This window comes from Osmia bicornis, chromosome 14, assembly GCF_907164935.1.
Source record: "Osmia bicornis bicornis chromosome 14, iOsmBic2.1, whole genome shotgun sequence".
NCBI lineage: Eukaryota > Metazoa > Arthropoda > Insecta > Hymenoptera > Megachilidae > Osmia > Osmia bicornis.
Genome location: NC_060229.1, coordinates 4,929,226 through 4,953,559, shown reverse-complemented (window position 1 = coordinate 4,953,559; position 24,334 = coordinate 4,929,226). Strand labels below are relative to the sequence as shown.

Sequence of the window (24,334 nt, the reverse complement as noted above, 5' to 3'; positions counted from 1 at the left end):
ACGAAGCGGTAATTTTAATGTGGCAAACAATGCCATTAGCATGCAGCTATTATCGGAGATCGAGGCTCGAACTGTGTCACGGTGAAATTATTCCTCTCCCTCGGTTGGCGAAAGTAAGAGAGGGAAATATATGAACAGAGAGAGGTGAAACAGTGGGATATAAATGAAAGTGCTTATGCACCATGAACCCATCGCATTCCGCTGGTATTTTACTTCAATAAAGAGTCACAGCTATATTGCACCAGAAATGGAAGTACTCATTCTATTGTCTGTGTCGTCAAAGTATACGTGACTAATGGTACCAACCGGAAAAACCGAGATTCTCTATGAAAACAAAAGAAATACAATAAAATTCCAGAGAAAATTGATCTCCTCGAAAAATAAAGCATTTTCTTCAGTTCACATTTTCGTGTCACATTTCCATATGAAATCTTACGTTCTTTTCTTCCACTTTCTCAGAATGGTTATATGAGTATTGTGATTTACGTTCATTTAGGAAAACCTCAAGAGACCTTTTCAAACAGGAACAATACGGGCTCGTTGTCATTATTAGGCAAACAACTTGCGAATAATTGAATGTTTCGCTGCGGGCCACAATGCCAGCTTGGAATTTATATGAAAACTTTATTCAACCGTAAATGAGAGTAACATTGTGCGACGTTCGTAACATATTTATATAGGTATATACATACAACAGACAGTGACAATATCATCGAACATCACATTAAATTATCCATTGCTTTAACTTTTACGTCAACCAAAAGTTTCTCGTCGAAACGCTAGTAACCTTTTATTTCCTTTTCCCGATCGGAAGAAATCGACCGATCTGAAGATTCCTTCTGAAGAATTGTTACCGAGTCGATGTACCATCTTCGATGCAGCTTACGATAATCTTTTATCCGATCGTATCGAGATTCGGTACATCGCTCGTAATACGATTTATTATCTTTGCAATTGGATTATCCTCGTTGACAACGTGTATGGACAAGTGGAACAACTACTTGGATGATAATGGGGTTTTGATAACATGCTGTAATATTAACGTTGCGAAACATCGTGGTCCAGAAAATCGTTCCCATTCTTCGTTGGAAAAACAGAAACGCGTCCCTTTAATGGATTTATAATATACAGGAATCGCTGAATCATAGGTATAAATCGCGCGGGTTAATAGAACATTTAATGAAAATATGGTGTTACATTTTACATCACCTCTCGATGGATATTATCCACCAACGAAGATAAAAGGTTCAGAAGAAATGTTCATAAATAATTATTTTCAGAGAAGTAACTAAATTTTTTAATCTACCATAAATACTGATTATCGAGAAATATGGCAACCCGCACAATTTGTATCAATAATTCAACCACCCCTTGTGATTTACGAACAACAATTAACCGACGTCAGGAAATATATGTACAATAAAATTGAACCTAACAAAACGAAAATGACACACGATTGGCACAATTCGACGTTAACGAGATCCCTCCTACCACGATCCATTAACACAAATATTATCACATAATTCCTGTGGATATTCTAACGTGAAACATGTTCACCAATGGCATCGTTATTTTCCAGGAAACCTCGGTGTTCCTCGTAAACGTCGCGTCGGTTCTTCTCTACATACGTGTAACACCTGAGCACGGTCATTTTGTGGACGTCAGATAGAACTAATTTGGACATTATGAGCAAGGTCGTCCGTGCGTAGCAAGGCAATAGAAGATAATGTCATTAGGCTGTGCTGCATTACGCCGGGATTATCACGATTAATTACGCGCACCTGTACGTAGGCCGAATATTCTGATATTCGATTAGATCGCGGTTAAGTTTGTCCGTTTTAAATCGGATATCCGATGGTTCCACCATCGGAACTCTATCACGACATCGCGTACTTTTCACTTTTCTTTCTTTTCCCCGGACAAAGTTACGGAACCGGTTGGTCGACAGCCGCGATCTCTCGTGGGTCGTTGCCATTAACGTAACAAATTTTCAGAGTGCTACCACGAGGGGAAGAGAGGAAGTTAATACCGCGACCGAATAAAGTTATCGCCACGAGGTGGAACACTGTTTGGAAAGTTTCGGTCGGCAAAATGCGTCGGTTCGCGACAGGATTATCGCCATTAATCGTGCCACTCGTCGCAGACAGATTACACAATTACGCTTCTATGATCGCGATAGTACACACAGCTTACATTTACACGTATCACAACGGTTAATAGAGCGGGTGGTGTCCCGTGAAATTCTAGCTCGTGCTCGTCGTGTAACCTACCCCTTGTACCCAGTCCGATTTCGAGCCCCCTTTTCAAAATGTTTCTGCACCGAACACGAAATCATTTTTCCAGATACATGCGACCACTTCGTTACCCACGCGGTGCTACTACATACGCGGGTTTAGTTGCTTGAGCATCGTTAACGCTATTTACACAAGCATAGTTCGTTACACGGGGAAATGTATACGACTTACACTTTTATAGGAATCCGTAAAAAATAAGGATCGCGGCGCTGGGAATCGAACCCAGGACACCATTACAGTCCCCTGACATCCCTATTTGCACGATTCCTTTTTATCCCCGAGTCTGCAGCTCAGAGTCTCGTTAATCCGAATGAACCTCATTTTTTACCTTTCTTTTACCTTTCGAAGATGCATTCACAGGTCCAACTAGAGTCTTCCAACAGCGTAACACTTTTTCTTGAAAGAAAGAAAGAAAGAAATAGAGAAAAAAAAAAATGAATCATCACAACCTGTGGATATTCCATTTTTTATACTTTTGTCCCTGATTGACAAGCGACGGTGTTACACGATGGTCAGTTCGTGGTGGTCGAATGCAACACCAGTTTCAACGTGGTAAACATCATCAGTAGCGCACTGCACGCCATGATAGATGGCGATGACGCGATGCTGTGCTGCATCGCGGCCGGATTATCTCCTTTGAACACGTGCACCAACACACGGGCAGGTTGAGCGTTGCTCGCCTCGCAGGTGTAATTTCCGGAATGGCGATCGGACGCACGGGGCACCTCCAGCCAACTCTCGCGCCCCGTCAGATCGGTGCTGACATTGACCCCTCGATCCCCGTCGAAGCTGATCATCCGGAAGTTGTGGTACCAGAATAGATAGGAGGGCGTCTCGGTCGATTTTTTCACCTCGCAATGAAGCTGCAACGTGCTGCCCGGCCTCACGAACTTCTCCGAGGGACCGTCTATCTCGGCTCTGGCCTCTGCAAATGGTAGAACGTGACGCGTCAGACGTGAGCAGCTTACCGTTCTATCCCATATTGTTTACCAGGGTCCAAAAGCGGTTATGAGGAGCGGGATGGCTGAGGTATGCATCGTGGCTGGTTAAGGGTTGTACGGGGACGGCGTACCAAGCTTCTACCCTTCCCCTCTTTCTCCCCTTTTTTACCCTTTCACGCTCGCACGATCCCCGACAAAACACACTCGCTGGTAAAATTAACCCTTTTGTAATTTATTCTCGGTCACGGGAAGTGCATTAAAGTACGCGACGTTATTATTATAATTGGGAATTTTATTGAACCACTTTAACCCTTTACCTCGGCCAACGACGCGGACTGACGCGACGACGCCCGTGCGTCCGCTATAGAATCAGGTGTGACGAACGCTGTAAACACGACGGCGGAACCTTCGTCACAGCCCTCCACCCTTCGTCGGGATACACTTTTGTCCATACCGACACACCCCCCGTGTCTCTGTCGACCTTTCGTTCATCGGCGCGTCACGGACGAGCGCACGCGAACGAAAGCGTGGATCGAGTTTTAAGCGCTTCTCTGCGTGATACAAGAGCGTGCTCTTTTGAAGCGTGCACGCTCCAAGTGCTTCTGCCGACCATTGAATCGCCGATGGGATTGGCTGCGGCAAAGTATCGACTGCGTTGGTGGAAATAAAAAAAGAGAGAGAGAAAAATAGAGGGAGAGAGATGAAAAAATAACAGGGAATTCGTAGCTGGACACGAGGGGCTGTGATGCGTTGAAAATTTATTAAAACATCACGACTCGAGGACATCGAGGATATTCCTGTTGATTGTTCGTTTTTTTTATACCCGATGCAATTTTCTCGCGGTTCGAATGTGATTTTTTGTTGACCGTTCCGATAAAACAATTGCCCTTTAGTTTTGTTTCATTCGTTCAGCTCGCTGATTTCACCAATTTCTATCCTTTTCAACTTTCACTGTTTATTTTATTCATCGAACGTTCAATTAAAGGGTTGAAAGTGTATTTGGTTATTTAATTTTTTGATTACCTTTCAAGGAGGAAAGAAATTTTAAACGGTCGCCTGTGAGTTCAGCGCAGAAATTGAGAAGCTTATTAAACGCGGTGCAACGTAATCCCTCCTCTTCTGTGTTGCGAGTTTTAGGGGTGACGTGGCAGTATCGGGGATGATTAAAATTAGATTCACCCGGCGAAAAGCTCTCTATGTACACGAAGATCGCGTTATTTACCTGGCTCCGAAGGGAGGTTAAATTTTATAATTTTCAAACGTCTACATAATTACGTCCCTAATGAGGTGCCATTAGGGTCAATCTTGAAAAGTACCTTCGTTGCGTCAACAATACCGCGATCCTATTGATTCCGAAATTGAATTCTTTCCGATTGGATGCACTCGTTAAATACGCCATTATCAACTTCCTATTAGCAGCAAATCAATCTGATCCAATTCGAATACAATTTTCTTCTTCGCGATAACGTAATTTTTAATAACAAACGAGCAGCTGTCAGAAGCGTCCTGTGAATATTCAATTAACTGGAATCAATTTAAAATATAACGAAAATTGTTCACTTTTTCGATTGCAACCACTTTGGTACTTGAAAGTGTTACACTGATAAATGACAGGCTCATTACGTTCCGCGCAGACCACATACCAGCGATTACCTTTAAATTCATGCCTGTTCGAACAAGCAGCGCAATTAGCTGATCGATTTAATGCTCGTCCATCGCTTAAATATTTGAACACATCGATGCATCCTATGTACATTACATTTCGTCCCGCGTTATAAACCCTCCTCGCCGTTTAACACCGCATAAAATGCTCTATAATCGAAACGTCCCGGCAGCCAGTGCCGTTTATATATCATTCTTGGATCAGAAAAATCTCAGTCCATGAATTTCAAACGTGCAAGAAGGAACGTAAATATTACGCGTCCCAGTTTCGGACAGGAGGTTGGTAGAGAGGGTGGAAGGACATAAATATTAAATGTACCTGAGGAAGGCTCTGGTACGTATCCGTCAGGATGTCACGGTAAAAACACGGCGCCGGAAACCGAGGCAAAATTAGATAGCAACAATTCTCCCCTTCGGTACACGCGAAGGACAGCCACGAATAGAGACGTATACCCGTTTTCAGGATATACACACAAATCTATCGGAGAAAGGAGGGACAGGGAGTCGAGTAGAATACTTCCAAAAACTGGAATCTAAATGCAAATACGCGAACAGAGGGATGCGGTTAAAACGACCAGGGAACCAACCGAATCCCGTAATTCACGAAACTTCTGCCTCCTGCGCCTGATAAAAACCACTTTCTCGCTATTGATCGACCCCCGTCTGCTTAATAAAATCCAGATGAAAGAGTTCTCGCCCTCTCGAGAGGCCTGCTTGGACCCACCTCTTTCACGCCGACGCGTGGATCCTACGTAAATAGGGATGAAAATGTAAACACTTAAAGCGTAGCTCAAGGAGAAAGCTCGTAAAGATTGAGGGAGAAAAGATAAGAAAGCAAGGAGGCATAAGAAAGAAGAAAGGGAATGCTGAAAGAAAGAATGGTCGATGCGACGGGGTGCTCAAATTCGCAGGCCTAGATTCTCTTCACAAAAAAAAAAAAAAAGAAAAATGATTTCCTACTGCACAGAGGATGAAAAGTGTAGTGAATTATTAAGCAGTTAATTATTTAGTAACGTGGAATGATATTCGTAAAGAGAAATTGCGAGGATGGTTAAAATTTCAACAAAAGGAATGCAATTATGCATATTAAATTCTTACAAAGTCATGCAGCTTTCAGTCTCTTTGATGATGGCGTGCATGACACTTTTTGTTTAAGATAGCCTGTTGAATAGGTGGGTGAAGTTTGTTGAACTGCTCACCGGGCAGCTTGTATACCGGTGCTGGCTTGTTATCAGGAGAAACGTGGTTCTATGTCTCTGTGAAGTAGGCGAGGATGATGCTCTTTACGTGGTCCTTTCGCAGGAAGCTTTGCCACTTTTCGCGCTCTTTCCGCCCTACACCCAGCCTCCAACAAAAGGGGACGTGTGCTTGGTCTATTGTATTTGCACGTTTAAACGTCCGCTCGTTCTATGTAATATTCGTTATTGCCGCTGACGTAATTGCGAGCGGTGAAGCGAAATGGAAACACGGTCGAAGAAGAAAAGAGCAATATTAACGATGAAAGGATCGCAACAACCGGCTGTTGTTGTAGTAAAGCTGTGCTAACCCATTGAACGATCGATACCAGTAATCGAAGCGAAATATTTTCCGAGTTCGTGCACTTCGATCATTCCTGTCCGCGAACAAACGAACGAACGGGCCGAGCTCTCTTTTTCGAAACGGTTTATTTCAATTTCATTAACCACCCGACAGAATAAACTAAAATTTAATTTATTCCATCCGGCTAGCCGAGTCGATTTTTCAATCGAGATCGGAAATTCGCGCGAGACAGTAAAGTGTATTAAAAATCGATCAAAAGGGGAACAAAAATTGTCGGAGGCTCCGGGGCGCGCGTACATATACATAAACCCGCGGTGGCTTGTTCCATGAAAAAGTGTGAATAAATTATTTTCTACTATTTCATCACGTATTTCGAGCTCGTTATTGCGAATATTTTATTATCTTTATTGTATCAATTAATTTCATTCGTTTTCATTTGTGATAATTACAGACTCGTTATCAATTTTTTTATAAGAACTCCAATAATAATAGAATATTTCATAGAGTAATAAATAAAAATTCAATTTGTTCACACATTTCCGCGAAAAGGGATATATTACCATGCAAGGTAGGATTAAATGCAGCAAATGTATCGTATGAAAATCGTACAGTTCCACGCAAATAGCTTATACATCGGTGTTTAATTTCACGCTTACCAACAACCTCGAGGAACAGAAATATACTGGTAGGTGGGTGGGTGGATACTTGGCACTCGTACAATCCGGCATCTCTCGGCTGGACGTATTTTATTTGAAGAGTCCAATCCTCGCTGTGATGGAAATGAATTGGCTGGAAACGTTCGTCGTAGGCGTACGCTATCCTCCCGATGGTCAGTAGCTCCTGAACGTTCTTCCGTTTGATCCACGACACCTGAAGAGTCAGGTAAAAAAAGGTCTCGTTAACAAGAATGATCCGTCACCGTTTCAGACCGGAATTGGTTAAAAAGACTGATCTGACTGGTGGGATTCGGTGCTCTTCACGAATCTCGTTCGTAAAACTTGGGAAATTTCACCTGTAACGACTGGAATGTCCGCCTTTTATCGCTGATCGAATTTTTTATCATTTGTCCCCGCCGAAATTGGGAACATTCCGCCGCGTTAAAAGTCTACCCGATAGAAGACGGAAGTAATTCGGTCCTTGTTCAAACCGACAAATCTGTCCCATCGAAGAAGCCGGATTTTAATTAATCGCTCGGCGGTGGGCGATGTTTGAACAATAATTCGAAACTATGGGATTCTTACGTCGCCGTGACAACGACTTCTTCTTCTTCTTCTTCAGCCAAGCTAACCCATATTTCGCTGTAAGAACAAATAACAGGCTGTCTGATAGCGACTCTCGTTGTTCGCTCGTTCGATTCCATGTAGGTAATATCCAGCCCCGACCTTCCACCATTGTCCGTGTATTACGGTCAGTAACTACTGATCCATCGTTACGAGTACTAACCCCGCCATTAGTTAGTATTTTCTATCCACGCCGATGGACGGTGTCCATTTCGCGTCGGCCATTAATTTTCTCCCGTTCTCTTGCCGACCATCGATCGTCTTGGATCGTCTTAACGCTGTCGAAGGACAGAGTTCTCTCGTAACGATTAAAGAGCCCGGCTTAGAACCTCGTAAACCGATAAAGCGGAGGAACGTTTTCGTTTGCACCCTTGTGTACGCGAGAAGGTACCTTTTCTATTTACTTAACGAAGCAATTCTCGTTCGCAACGATGCAGTACGCGAGTGAAACCTTTACGTCTGCTATTTATTCGTACGTCGAAAAGTTCGGAGAAGCGTAAACGATCAAGCTGGTAGCGCAATTCGGAACTGTTGAAAACTAGCAACGGTCCGTAAACACCGTAGACGTATGACAGTTGGTAAACGTGGTGGGTCAATAACGATCAGTAATTACCCTGCACGCCCTTCCCCTTCATTCGCTCGAGGTGAGAGCAAGCAAGAAACTGCCCTTGGTCAGAATAATTCCGGCACACTGACACAAGCGATGATTGCATAGCTCGTGACCGGATTTGATGGCTAAACCTATATACCGTGCATCGTCCTGCATATTCCATGGGAGATTCTCTACTACCTGATATCCGCATCTATTTTAGAACTAATTTCTATCTAAACTAAATTCAACGATGTCGCAATAATTTGTATTCGACCTTCGAAATAGATCAACCGGATGCTCTCAATATGGACGGTGCCAAATTTGTAAATTATAAGAATGTTTAGCCGTGAATCAATATCACCGAGGTATATTCTGTCGTACATGAGTGGACCGGGATTTCTGCAAATAAAAGTCGGATATTTTACGCGGCCGTAACGTTTCTCGCTCTAGATTCACCCGTGAAATATCGACGCTCGGGCAGAATTTATAAAACTTATACGCTCGCCATCGGACGTAAATACACGGGCCACGTAATGTACCGTGGCTGGAACGGTGGTCGCCGATCCGGCGACTATTTTCGCGTTTCTCGGCTAACCGTGACGCTTTCGGAGGACCGACAGCCTATCGCTAGAAGTGCTATCAGCGAGGGATAATCCTGGCCGAGTTCGACGCGGGACGACGACGTTGTTCGTACTCGGAATTGGCCGTGAAAGCAGAGAAGAGATCCGTTCGCGATGATACGAACGCGACCTCCCTACAACTTTATATCTGTCGTAAAGTTTAGGCACCTGGTAACGAGGGATATGAACGCCTTCGCCATGAGATTGAATTCTTGATGTGTTTGTCCTCGCAAAATGTATAACCTTCGATGATACGCGAGGTGCTTTGTTGTATCAACGAACGAATTTTTATCCATCGTTCATATTAAGAGGAACTTTCTTACTCAACTAATTGGAAATATTCGTATTAAATAATTGGAATTGTAGATAACAGAAATAATGAAATATTGTGGAAATATCAAGCGCTGATGTGAAGAGGACTTGTACGGTATATGAAAAAATGGAGCTCCACTTGAAAAGTAGGAAATGAAGGGTGACGTCAATTTTTTAAATGAAATGTAAAGGTAAATATTTCTACGTTCACGTGGACCTTATTAAACTGAATGACTTCTGCTTTTCGAAATTAATTACAACGGTAATCAACGTATGAATTATTAAAATGAAAGCATGAAATTCTGTACGCGATCGCATGGCAGCTTCGTAATTATATAATTAGTATCAAAGTTTTGATATTCAAGCGGCTTGTAGCACATGTAGAATGAAACATTTCTCTCTACCTCTCTGTTGAAAATTAGCTGATTACCTTGTCGGACTTTTAATCTTCTAATTCGTCGTCGAAAAAAGAAAAAAAGAAGTACACAGAGGAAGAAGAAGTGAAATTATCTCGTTGCGCTTGTATCGTAACGCGAAGAAGCTTCTTCCTCTTCGAGAGGGTATCAAATACTCAACAAGAGATTAAATGGAATGATTCGTTTGCCAGGCTCGCAGAAGAGATTACACACGAACGGTAGAAAAATTGAGCGTGGAATTGGAAACGGTGAAATTTGTCTTCCGACGATAAGATCACTTTCCAGACTTTTAAGCTCGTCGCCTCGTATCGCGCGAAGCTTTCGTCGAAATAGCTCCGCTTACCACGCGTTAGTCCTTTAACACGTACTCCTCATTAACGTGTAACTCGCATATTTCATGTTGTCCCGTCGCTTTTGTGCGAACCACTCCGGAAGGCTCTTGTTAGAATACAGCAAGGTTTCAGCTGTTTCCATCACTCTGTCTCGCGAAAACTTTTACGTAAGACGCTCCCCTTAAGATGCCGTGGCGTATTTAAAAAAAGCGGGAAACGATGCCAACAGCCGAAGGAACGAGCAGAACGATTACCTACGCCACCGGCAGCATTGGCTGCATCTCGAAGAATAATGAGAACCGACGAATAAACAGTCGCGACACGAGGATGGAAGGCGACGGAGAAAGAAAACGAGCCTCTAAAATCTCTCCGGTGGCTCGATTTTCGCGTACACGAAATTCGGTCACGGAAAATTTTCCTCCGCGATGCAGTATACCGAAGCACCGATTGAGAAATCGCGAAATGACGTGCTCGCTGCAGTTGATGGACGTTCGATACACCTGTGAATTTTCAGCACCTCCACCCACTGCAGAATTTTAACGCCCCTCGATACATTTTATTTAAAATTCGCATCCATGGAGTCCCAAAAAAAGTTAACGATTCGAAGATCTTTAAATATTATCGCGTTAATAATTGGAAATTCAAATTGAACAAAGAAGAAATAATAAAATATTCGTCTCTCGTTTCTTTCTACGCCTCCCTGGCTACCACGCCCATCATCGAATCGATTATACCTCGCTACTTGATTAATGGTGCACAGAGCTCTAAACGATTCCGGAAACGCGGTATATGCTAGGTACGCGTATAAACACAGCGATCGTCGGGAACGCGAATTCCAGTCGATCCAGGATTCGCGTGGACGTCCGCGAAACAAACGAAAGTCGGAATCGAGTTGCTCCATTCAACTCGGGACTGAGTTAAATAACCATTCCGGTGAATTCCTTCAAGTTAAACGTAAAGCGCCGGTGTTAGAGTTTGATGGAAGAAGCAAGAGAAACGCGAAACAAACCCGACGAACGAGGCATTTTACGTGCGAAACGAGCGCAAACAATCAACTGGTATCGCTCACGTGCCTCTTTCGATCAATATCAATCAAATGAGTAGAGGAAAAAACGGCATGGAAATTTGTATAGTCGTGAAAATCATGCCGTCGAGGCAAATAAACTTCGGCAAGGTATAGCGAATCGATTCGAAAAGTAATTTACTTTGTTTCGTTCGCGAACGAATGTGTAGCGTTCGATAAACAAGCGTTCGTAAATATTAACGAACAATAAGTTTTCATTTCACTCGCGCTCCTTTTCTCCCTAGTTTTCATTCCGTACATATATAAAAAAATAGATGAGTAACGGTTCATCGCGGGGATTATTAATTTAGTTTCCATCGTCGGCGCATCCCGGAGAAATATTTGTTTCATAAAAGCGTCGTTTTAATTAAAACGGGTTTCCTTGGCGGTGGCCTGCGCATCACGGCTGGCATGCAGTCTTCCATTCGATTTACATCTCGTTTAAATTATTATTAAAAGTTCTCTCGGTAACGCGCGCGCATAATGCACGGACCCGCACAACCGCGAAATAACTCTTTAGAATTTAATGAATCGCGAATGAGACACCCGGTAAGTATTCATATTCGTAGTTTAAAAGCACTCTTCTATGAGTCGCGCCAAGTTATCATGCATTTCGTTTCACTGGCAAACAGGAATCTTCGCGCTGGATAGATTCTTGAATCATGCCATTCAGAATCCTGTCAATTTATATGTTTTCAACTTGCCGACTGTTTACGCTTTTTCTCTAACCTCGTCAGAGGTGCCTGTTGTGTAACAGAATTTCATATCCTTCCGTTTCCTTCCCGCCTCGAGTTGTCATATTAAGTTATTTCAAAAGTTTCTGCCATTTTTCTTTGGGACCGTTGGCTCGGAATATAACGGATCACTGAATTCTAAACTTGAAGACTGGGAATATGGAAAATATGGAAAATGAAATGACAAGAAAAAAGATACGCTCGAGGAACGTATGTAAATGCAAGGTGATCCGTGAACTTTGGAAATGACCTAATGTTTGCGATGTCCACAAACGTATTGGAGCAAGTCGAGTGGAGATTGCAAGGAACACGTGTTACCCTTTCGAACGAAACCGTTGACGAGGATCGTGTACGAAGTGCTCCTCAAATAGCTGGCCAAACTTTGTATCCTGTTCGCCTAGTGCTCGATCCTGACTACGGAAACGCTTCCCTTCCGAGCTATAAACACCGAAACAGCAGCAGTGTCTCGAGATATCGGGGGTACGTAGCTTTCGTGGATACCTGATGCGAGTGTCCCTTTGGGAACCTCGTTGTGCCGATTATTAATTTCTTCGTTTACGACTTCGAAACCATCCCGATTCGCTTCAATGCATCGTATAATAAATATCAATTTATCCCCGACTCGCTGGCAAGATTAATTGAAATGCTAATGAACGCATACACTGTGAACGTTTGATAGCGGGTTTCCAGAGAGCTCGCTGAATTTAGATCATCTAAGGCTACCTGATGAAATAAAGAAGGTAGAGAAAAGTGAGGTCGTTCTTTACCCAGCTTGAGAATAGAATATTTTTAAAACAAAGAACGTAGAGGAAAAAGTGAGCCAACTTTCAATTTGGAAAAGTTATACATGTTCAATTAACCGTTGAATGGGTTTCTCAAATTCAATGGTACCCATTTACATTCTTTTCGGATACTTCTATTTTGAAAACGTAAAAATATCCATATAATGGAAATTCGAAGCGATTTTACAATATTTCCATGAAAGAAAAATAAGTACCAAGCTGTCCAGGCAAAAGATAAAATCCCCTTATAAATAATAAAAAAGAAGTATGGAAGTCTTTGATGTGAAATTTATACTGCGTTTTAAGAATGTCGAGATTTAACGGCGAAAGCTTGTAACGCATAAACGTTGAAGCGGTATCCATAAATTTCAATTTTTGTGACTTTTTTTAAAATGCATATATCGTTGAGAAAGATCCAATGAATATGCTAATACTTGTTGTTACAAAGCGACGTATTATTTCGTTTTCACGCACGGGACGTATAAAAGCAAAGCCTCGAGGAATTTAATACAGAGTATGAAAAATTCAGATACCTTTTTTAAAAAATCTACCGCAGTTCCTCTCTGACCATCAGCTAGCTTTGAAATTTTGATTTAATTATCTGTTACACAGCTACAAATAAAAAAAGAGATGAAAAGTACTCCCAACACTATCATTACACCGTAGATTTTTGCATTTTTAGCTTGCAGATGATATGTATAAACTAGAAAGTAGAATAAATTACTTAGAACGAATAAAACATAACCGAGATAATAATTTAAACGAAAGAAAATATTTAACAAAGCATATTTCTTCTTTTATCTTTTCAAGTTACCCATTGTCTAAAGAAACCTGGAACTATTTGTTGCGGTAACCTAATGCGTTTCTCGGCGCAAAAGGAAGGGGAGAAAAAAATGGGGGAAGAGAGAAAAAATTGCTGGAGCATTGACAAATGGATAAGAAGAGTTTCCAGACAGGTGTACGAGGGAGTTTCTCGTTCTGAAGCCGAGTGAAACATAGTTGCACAGTTTGGCCGTCTATTTGTCGGTCTAAGGATCACCCTGTATGTTTGCCCGTCTCGAGACACCCTTCTAACGGTTCACGCTTATTGAGCAATTCCCCGACATGAATGCAGACACAAGCTCCCTGTGCGATGCCTTACATCGCTTTCACGTTCTCTCCGCTCCCATCGAGGTCGTGCATCGCGAGCCCACCCAATTACTTGGATACAGATCGTTAGCGATTTCCAAAGAGATTTCCTGTACAATGCAAACTCGACCTTAACGCTTCCCTTTCGACCTGCTTTACACGGGAACCGCTTTCACCCGAGCCACAAATCGGCTGTCTACAGAAATCATAAATAAATCTCGATACCTGGTGAAACGTGAAATTGAAGCGTCATATTTCTACAAGTAATAATTTGTAAGAAGCGTGATCATAAATTAAAAGAGGTTTCATTAATGTACTCTGTAAAATTACTAATTCCAAAATTTCGAAATTTTTCATCAGCTAATTAATCCTCATTAGGGAATTTTCTCAGCCCCCTCGGATTTCTTCATTCGATTCATATTAATGATCTCTCCAATCGCATCTCATCGAACAGTGCAATCATCGAAGCACGAAGTCTCAAATGTTTCCGCGTCAGGGAACCTGCTGCGGATAGTAAAATCTTTGGAATAACGCATTAACGTGGCGTAGATCCGCGTCGCGGAGACAGGGTGCACTCGAGTAATTACTATTTTCTTGCCCTTATTATTCATGAACTGAACAAACTATCGCGTATTGTCTGTAACAACGCGGGTCGCCCAAAGCGTTGACTCGCACTACTGGCGCTAAGTAAATCACGCGTTCCCCGTTGTTTTTCGGCTTCGTTTACACGGATACGGTGCGGAGGGGGGAAGGTAAAATAACTCGATGGACGAGAGGAATCTCGTTACCATTATCGATCGACGAAAATTCGCGACATTCCGTGGAATAGCAAGAGAAACAGGGAGCGGTGAGCCGCAATCCAACTGCTTCGATATAATTAGATTTACGTCGCTCGTGTTCGGCTCGCTTGAACGGAATCCAAATATTACTGTAAATTACGAGGCAAGAGAAAAAAAAGAAGAAGAAGAAGCACAGAAAAGCGGCCACGACCCGATTCAGTCCCTTGATTCTATTCACGCTAGCCAACCAGCCAGCTAAGGTTAACCCCCTTTTCGGAACGTTAACCCGACTCTCATAGAACTATGAAGAGAAAAAAAAAAAAAATGCACAGCGAAGAAGACGGGTGAGTCCGCAAACTACACGCATTCATAGATGCGAAACTTTGGACTCGTTGCAATCGGGATAAAAGCTTGAAAGACCGGCAAGTGCTGTCACGTGGCTGGGCTGGAACTCGGATTATCTGGCTACCCGTTTAACCAAAATACCCATTACCGTAATACTGGCTGCATGAAATGGTGACTCGGAAGAACAGAAAGCGCCCCGATTGCGGAACGACGCACGGGGCGAGGGAGGGAAGGGGAGAAAAAACGAGAACAGTGCCATACCTACCGCGTTTAGTGCGTATTACTTAGCGTTGATGAGAGCCTTGATAATAGGGGGAGAAACGGAAAGAGAAAATTGCCGTTCCTGGAATTAGCTAACTAATTGAAAGTCATACAACCGAGCGAGTTGTCGGGAGGATTCTTTTCGACGAGACCGAAATTGGGATTCTGAAGGAAGTTTCGTCCCTCGACCGCGCCGGCAGGGTGAAATACTCTTCCACACGTGACTGGCGTTAAAGAGATAAACTGGCAAGGATGGCAGTGTCAGGTAGAGAGTACGGGGTTATATCGATAACTCCGCATAGATAAATAACGGTACGTTTTAACGTTTGTTACCGTTTCGCTATTTCAGCACATTTCACCCGTATCCCACATAACATCCTCTATTCCCTTTGCACCGGATACGTCGCTGAATTCTAGCGTGTAATACCGGGTTCGAGGTACTATAACAGCAAGTGGTGGCACACTTCAGACATCGATATACCTTGTATCCAGGCATCTCCCCATTCGCCGTCGACATAAAAGAGATTTCATATAAAGGACAGCAATCTTCGAGGGATAAGTCGAAATGCACATAGAGTTCTTTCGGCTCGAAGACGTCGCATTCAATTAGACTGGCAGGCTCTAGGAAAATTGCAAAGGACTTTGCGTGCCATCCAACGATGCAACACCGACGATACGGGCTTGTTTCATTATCTCGTATCCCCCTTCCATTTACCTCTTCTTCTTTCTCCTTTATCCCGTTCCCTTTTCCGTCTCTATCCAAGCACGCAATGAAATTTTGCACGAGCAAGACCGGCATGGAGCACATAGCGACAATAGAAGCAGCGTACGAATTGTTCGACGGAGACCTTCCTATTGATTTTCACCTGCCTCGATTTAATTCGACCCAGCTCCCGGCCCTTGCTCCCTTTTCAACAACCCTACCCTCCCCCGTTACCCGTGGTCCTACCCATCCTTCCGGTTCGATCGACCAATTATTGCGTAACGCGGTTACCGCACGCGCGGGGGCGAAGACAAATAACGCGGTAATAACCCGGTGAAAAAACGGCTACAAGTACGGTCACGTTTGTTTGTTTCGTTGCTTCGAAGAGACGATGTCATCCGTCAAGCGAAACGGCTTTCAATCCCGCTAACCCCCGAGACTGTAATATTCCCGCACGCATACGTAGCGACGAATAAAGAGATCTTGTGATATCGGATTTCGAAACGCGGTTTTCATTCGTTCCGCTTTGATTTCTCGATTCGTGGAAATAATAAATAACCCGTACTTTGAATTTCGCTTAATTGAAACGAGCGATGGGAAACGGGATTCGTAGAGAATTATTATTCTGGTAATTGAGCTAATTCCGCAAAATGGTTTTATAATAAGCTCTCATTTTCGTACGAGCTAATGATCGATCACGTCCTCGTATCCTAGATTTGAATCGTGATTAGCGAATTGTTATCGTTTCGTGTCGATCCCCTTGTAACGTGTACAAAGGATATTAACAGCAACGCGATCGTCTATCCGCGACGAGCTAATTGCGCGCGACACGCGAAATGTTTACCGACAAAATATATACACTGAGCGAGCAGGGGATGAAATCTCGCGGATACCGTTGCTTAATGAAACGGTACACTGGACTTTTCACTCCGATACCGAAACTTCTGATTACGAACGGTGTTAATGAGAGACAACACTCCGACGTCAGTTTCGCTTATGCGTTACAAACTTTAGTTTATACGAAATTAAATCTGTTCGCGTCTCTTCGATCCTAGCGACAAATATTTTCTGTGCAGTTATGAAACGTGTAAACTAACGAGAAATTTCTGTTCTTCTTTTAAGAAATTTCAGTCGTAGCCTTAATTTAACTGACTTTTCACAACATTGTTGGCACGCCGGTTTATCGGCAAACCGAGAAACTAACAAAGAGTAACCGAGAAAAGTGACTTTGGCTAACGAAGGAAAGGACAAACATTTTATTTCGCAACTTTCTAACTTGCCAGGTTAAACGAAAGAGACTGAATTTTCCTTCGACTTCTTCTTTCGACCAGTTTTCCTACTTCTTATTCCTTTCTCTCGAAAATTTCATTACCGCGATCTTACAATACCCAGTTTCCTTATTTTCCACGCAATTTCGCGGAGATCACGGATAGGAGAGAAGAGAGAAATTTTGATACCATTAACAACGCGCCACGCCGGAGGAGGAACAGTTGAAAAGTTAAAAATCCCGTGTCCTCCGTGTCTCTTCGGATTTTAATTCCATTTTATCCGTCACGGATTCACCGGAGCGATACTCATCGTTCTCTTTGTTTCAATTAAATCCTTCTTTCGTTCTGCTGCTCTTATTGGCCTCGTTCATAATCGTAATAGCGGTACGAATGAAATGCCCCGCGAGATGAATAATACTCGACGATGTAGGCTTGGAAATCGGTCCCCGAGAAACGTTTAATTCGTACAAAGCTGCCCCTACAGAGAAAAGGAGGGATCCTTTTTAAAACTTCCAACCGTTCTCGACTATCCCACCCCCTCCACCCTCGCCCTCGTCGATCTCCCAAAGGCCACGCCTTTCGGCTCTTACGTTGATATGATAATAACTTTTCTACGCTCTTGGGAACAGAGATCGGCCGAAAGCCGGCTCCGCGTAATGCTTTTTTCCAAAACTTTTTGAAGAATGTTCCCTTGACTCGAGTCTCACCACTCCGTCCCCTAGATTATGGACGACGCAGGGCAGCAACGCTATGGATCCGGATTGGGCCGAGATCATCGTGGAATTTTCAGTCCCGAAGCTCATCGGCAACGTGGGTGGCAGATCGATGTCTAACGATTTCCCGGTGATGCCTGTTTCAAGGGAGTTCTCGTTAACCGCCACTATTTCCGCCGTAACCGCCGTGGGATACTCTGGAAAAAAAAGAAGGATAGGCATTAAATCAGAGTGGGAGTTGTTAGAAGATCGAACAGGGTTTAAGCGGTTGCTTGGCGCAAAGCTCGAGTCGCCAGAGGATCCTCGTTAAGAGGCTTTCCTCTGGACTTTACTTAACCCCTTTCCACTACCATGTTCGAAACTCACCCTCCCTTCTGCCGATATTTATGCGCGTCTCGTTCGAACCCTTTAAAGCCAAATACATACGCGGACGAAATGTATTGGAACTGTATCGATACGGTTTTTTTATAGAAATCATGTATTTTTTTCATTTTGCAGGATCGCAGGAGCATAACTGTAATTAAAAGGTCAAAAATTTTATTTTGTTTTTATTTTTTATCTAAAGAATTTTAATTTCTTAATAAAGAGTCAATTGATCCTTCTATGTCTGATATATTATATACCTTTCCACTTGCTACCTTGGTTAATCAATGAAATTAATGCTACTTTAAAATTCCTTTCAATTATTCAGTGTGATAGTCATCCATTTATACTACAAATCGTAGTAATGATTATAATTTACTTTCGAATGAATAATTACTCCCATAATGAGCATGGTAACGTAACAAATAAATTGACTACAAATAGCTACAGAGACTGATTGGCTCTGATTTAGAAATTATGCCCGAATACATGATAACACCCGAGGACAGTATATGCACTATGTGTATATTGTTTCGATACAAAGCTTCCCAACTGTTCGAAACAATTTGCTAATATTGAAGTCATCGTGTGCCGAGCTGAAGATCGTCAATACGTCGTTGCAGAAAGCACGCCGTTATTTTGAAGTTTGTTACTCGATTATTCATCGCCTAGTTGGAATCTGGACGTTGGATCATCGATGTTGCTACCATCGATTCATCTTTGTACGTGTTTCTTATTACCACGCGTCGGATCGAACCATGAATCAAAAACAAATGTTGATAAACGAGCCCGATAAGTACGAAAGAATCTCAAAGTAGGATCCATCGAAGGGGAATGTACAGAATGGACAAGATGGATGCCTTAATCGTTCCAGCGGAAAGAGCACCGTTCGAGAGACACGTCGAAAGTTGATTTCTCGCTCTTTTTTTTTTCCTCGAGGAACACGAATCATTTCGATGATAATTTAAAGTTCCGCGAGGAGAACCTCGGCTGTGTTGCTCGAGCGAAAGTTTCGGAAACTTCATCTTCCGGAAAAAGAAGGAAGCTGCTGTAGAAGACGGGGTGTTTTCCTGTTCGCCTTGGAAATTCGTTCGCGATTTTCGTAGAGGTGTATTAACAAGAAAGATTAAAATACAAGATCGGGAAGGAAAGTTTCGCGTGTATATTAATTGCACCGGTCTCGAAGTAAAGCCCCTCTGCTCATAAAGTTTTCACGCATTTTCTAACGCGTTTTTACCGCGGACCAAATTGAATTAAAAACTGCAAGTTTAATAAAACGACACGAATAATCATCCGGCTGGTTATATTTAAATAAACCTGCTCCTCTAGCTGAATTGCCGGTACATGGGTAAAATTGTAAGGGAAAGGTTAAAAAGCTTGTCTCGGTGCGGCTTGAATAGTTAATCGCGTCCTTCTGAACAGGGAAAACTCTGATTTTTGCATAAAAATTCACGAGGTATAAAAGCGACCAAGCGTACAGAAACTCGTAACAAAGTGTTTAACGAACATACGGTGCAAAGAAAAGTTGATGTTTCGTCGTTTATTTTTCACCGCAAAGAAACGATGCATTATTCGATAGAACGTGAAATTTACGATCGCACAATTTTCCGATCCCGACACGAGCAACTTTCGTACCCCAGTCGTCGTTAGGTATACGCACATATACATACGAAGGAACGTCGGGGTAACCGGTGAAAAACAAATAGGGAAAGTTTCGGGGGCTATCCGGGAAAGTTTCATTATTTTCGAACAAGACTGTGCCAAGAATTTCTATTAAAATAATAAGAACTTAAACGAGCCCTGCTTGTTATGAAACACGTTCGCGGCGGGAAGCAATGAGAGTAATCCGCGTCGCAAAGAATTCTACGGTACATCGAAGCGAAATTTTTGTTTCCGCGTCGATGTTTCCTTTGGGTGTTTCTTTCATTCGAGTAACAGCTCTTTTCCACGCTTGCTGGCCTGGTTATTTCTCATTCTTTGCCACGCCGCGTAAATTAGTGACGATCATTATTTGAAAAGTTTACGAGCACTTTGAAAAGGATCACGACCGGTTAGTTTTAATTGTTTCGCGAAAATATGTGTATCAAACGGGACTCGACCCGGATTCCAGGCGAAGGAAAGAAGAAGGGAAAAAATCATAATCCCGTGACTGGAATAATCGGCTGTAAGGTGTCGTTATTACTGAAAAGTTAGAAAATGAGATACTTCTGGGTCTTAAGGAACAGCAATATTCGTAAATTCTTCGCGCGCTAAGCGTCTTTCGGGGCAATTTAACTAGCAAGTTTGCCTCGATGCACCGCTAAACTGGAAATAAAACACCGTGATGTCGAGCTCGTTTGTTTCACCGTAACTTCGTCCGCGCCACTTTGTTGCTGAGTTTCTTGGAGAATTTATTTCCGATTCGTGGGGAAGAAACGGTCTCGCGAATATAAACTCGGCCAGGCTCTGTTCGTTGTTCGCGAAATCGAAAGCTGACGCGATGAAACGCGTTCTGTCTCGAAAAGCGTAACAGAACCGCACGATTCGGTGAAATTTTTCTTTGAAAACGGTTCGAATTTCCGGCACGTTTCACGCGTCAACTGTCGCACAGAGGGAAAATTGCAATGACCACTACGGTATACGTACGATAATAATTATTTTCAACGTTAAGCTTTCCACTCGCAACCCGTCGTTACTCGTTATAATAACGTACCAACCTATTATTTCGGACAAGAACATTGAAAAATGAGAAAATACGATGCTAAAATTAAATGCTGCCTCGAAATACTGTCCTTTTCATTAGAATCTTCAAAGCTTCGCAAATAACAAATTCGTTAATTACCTGATTTCCATTAGATTTTAAGCTTCGAATTGATATGTACCACGAGCGGAATATCGTGCCATTTTTCTCTCATGAAATCTTGGAAAACTTATTTCCCTGAAAATCGACGAGGTTCACGGTAGTTGGTAAAGGTTAACAATTCGAAACTGCAAACGTAAGTTGCACGTTCGGGAAGCCAGAAAATTTATTGAGCGGGTTGCATTCCGCCTCTATTTCGCTCGCTTCGAACGCCTTCTCGTAAACTATTTTTCCAGGACAAATAAAACGATCGTTCCCGCCAAGCGGGCTCGCAGATGGTCATAGATATAGAATATGAAGAGAGTACGGATTCGTCCCTGCTCATCCGAGTATATTTAGCGGATAGACCGATGAAGCACGCGCCGCATGGACCACAGATTTACCACCCTCCTCGTCGTACACATTTTCCTTTTTCCACTCTAGCACCGGTGCAACGTTGAAAGCAGCTTTTTAGCCGCGTTCTTTCACCGGTCTAAGCAGACTTTTTGTCGGTCCACGGTGCAATAAACTTCCTAGGGCGCGTAAACGAGCCTAACAGAACAAAAGACCGACCGTGGAAAGGGATAAGACACGGGCATTATGAACGACGACTTTACGTTTATTGAATTCGAGGCGGTTGTTTTGTTAGTCTTGTTTTCTATGTAAATTCCAACCCACGGAAGTTACGTTCGCACGGGGTTAAGCGTACGTCTGAAATTTGCATGAGTAATAGATCCACCTCTCTCTCTATGGCTGGTAAATTGAACAAGTAACCCTGCTGGTATCGCTTCACGCAGAAATAGATTAAATTAAGTTACTGCATTCACTGTGCGCTGTAAATCGTGGCAAAACTGGCGTTAGTGATTTCTCGCGAACTGAATTCCGATTGTTATTCGATTTAATCGAATTACAAGGGCCGAGGAAATATCGGTTAAATTCGTGGAAATTAATCATTGCCGGATTGAACCTGGTTGTTCTTACGCTCCGTTCGAGTAATTGCACGGATATTCTAATCCTTCGATCGGGACAGTGACGATTCAAATTCAATTTCATTTTCTCGATTTTACGCTAATTCTATGGTCTTCGAAATCAGCTCATTAACCGATAAGCAATTAACAATATAAAAACTGAGACTAACTTTGAATAATCGAAACTGAAAGCTTTAATGTTATCTTCGGCAAACTGCCGTTTTAACGTGTCTGACTATACCAGTCCAACTTTACTGCAGCAATTAACGTGTCAAGAGAAAAGAACGATAAGCGATCACGACCTAGAAGCGTCGAGAAAAATGATTAAAGACACGAAATCGTAACCGTTTCTTCCAGATAAACGGACGATCATGATGCCTGTAACAACAAATTAGGTCGTCGCTTTGAAAAATTCACGCGTTAAAACCGTGGAAGGAAAAACAGGGAACTTATGCGCTGAGAAATTTCATAGTGTAATGAAGCAAGATGCTGTTGGTACTTTGTTACGGTGCTTAAATGTTATATCACACTCGTACGGTACACTTTGTTACAAAGTATACGCCGGTAATCTACGCTGGAAATATTTATCCAGTGCATGTGTTCGCGTAACAGCGACCATAATTTCAAACTATATGCCTGTGAAACGGTACGCTGTTTCAACGAGGCGTGATGGATTCTTCGATATCCTCGAAATAAAATCGAGGAACCGGTGAAGTTGTAAAAATAAAAAAAATTTTTTTGGAGTGTGTATTGAGCGTGCAAGAGGAAAGTGTAACGAGTTCGAGTGGAAAGAACGAGCGCTCGTATCCGCGAGGTCTTTGCGGATATTCATAATGCTCTGGTTAAAGTGCGGCTCTTGAAATTATGGAATTTCACGTTCAATTTTCGCTCACCGACACGGTAATTCTATAGCAATAACGGTCTCGTGTCAAGAGTCTGTTACTAATCGACATCGAGCCGGCTATTTTGACGTTCATTGCAAATATTATAATCGTCTCGTGTAATTTACGTGGCTCGTTTAACCCTCTAATGCATTTGACCGCGTTCCAGCTGTGATGGTAGCTAGTAACGCGGTACCGTGATGTAATTGAATCGCCAAGAGACAAAAATTAAAAAATAATTTAAGTAATGTAATTGAAAATGTTAATATTAGAAATTTTGAAGGCAGAGTATTATTTTCACTGCGCTATTCAAGGCGTTGAAGTTAATTTCTAAAGCACAGACAAATTTTAGATATTTTAACCGACTTCGAAAAAGGAGGAGCTTACTCGATTCGATCAATATATATTTTTTTTCCCCTTAAGGTTTTTTTTTCAGAGCGCGAACCGTTAGACTCGTTAAAAGTTGAAATTTCGTGTGAAGTGGATGAAAAATTCATGCGTTATAGGGTTAATTGCACGTCACCGTATAATTTACGCTCTGTCAACGTTTCTTTCAGTCGGCGACGATCGATCATGTCGAAAAATACGACAGAAAGTACGTGCGACGATGGGTGTCGAAAGTCGGGGAAAAAGGAACACCGCTGATAATGGAACGGTAGAAAAGAGGTGTGAGCACGAATTAAAGACTTGAAAGGTTGAGAACTACTTAAAACAAGTAACAGAAGCGAAACTTAGCAAACCGCGGTAGCACGTTAAATGGGTACATTAAGAACTTTATAGTTAATTCAGACGGTTTCAAAGCTGCCATTGCTTCCGGTAAATTTCACCGTATCCTTGTAGTGGCTTCATAAATGATCAACAAACTGCATATCGCGTGCAGGTGGATACACATAGACGTTCCAGCAACTTTTACGAAGACCTCCCTCATATATTATTAATTAGTTGGAAAACTTACGTGTTGGTGTATTGTGCTCCATGGAAAGTCAATTAATTAAATATACTTCTCTACGAAGTTACCAGAAATATTCCCAGTTATTATCCCGGTAATATGCTACCAATTGGGGAATTAATATTCATTCGGAAATGAATAATGGTAAGTTCAATCTGACGGAAGGTCTTTCGGCATGAGTAACCTTTACTCCGTCCATTAACGACGACGAATATGAAGGGAATCGTGCTAGAATTACAGGCTGCTTTTAAAGCAGTCTTATTATATTACACCATTCGAAATTATTATACCAGGACATTTCATAAGTAACGTCATTTTCACACGTAACTTTAATTAACCCATAAACGAGGGGCCACTAAGATGGTAACAATTTAAATTAAAAAATTTTAATTCTTCCAGATGAAAAATTTGAATTTCTAATTTTAATCAAAGGATCAAATTCCCGGGAAGTACGAATCGCGGCACATATTTTATTCAAAATCCACCTGTATATCCGTCTTGAAACATCCTGTATCGATTGAACGTTCAACGCGCCTCTGGCAACGGAGACGAAGATTCACTCCCTGAGAGCACAGCCAGAATTAGTTAAAA

The 24,334-nt window shown here is 42.3% G+C and overlaps 1 protein-coding gene across 3 annotated transcripts in view; it reads right to left on the bottom strand.

Annotated features, from left to right (window-relative positions):
* Positions 1–604: 604 nt before the first annotated feature.
* Positions 605–24,334, bottom strand: part of LOC114875909 — a 41,177-nt gene continuing 17,447 nt past the window's right edge. For 2 of the 3 annotated variants that reach the window (XM_029186748.2, XM_029186745.2), the window contains 3 exons: positions 17,759–17,961; positions 7,093–7,306; positions 605–3,219 (listed from right to left, as the gene is read on the bottom strand). In XM_029186748.2, the coding sequence (XP_029042581.1) occupies positions 2,807–3,219; positions 7,093–7,306; positions 17,759–17,961 (830 nt within the window). In that variant the 3' untranslated portion in view covers positions 605–2,806. The remainder of the gene's footprint in view (positions 3,220–7,092; positions 7,307–17,758; positions 17,962–24,334) is intronic. The other variant, XM_029186746.2, reaches the window with a different exon arrangement.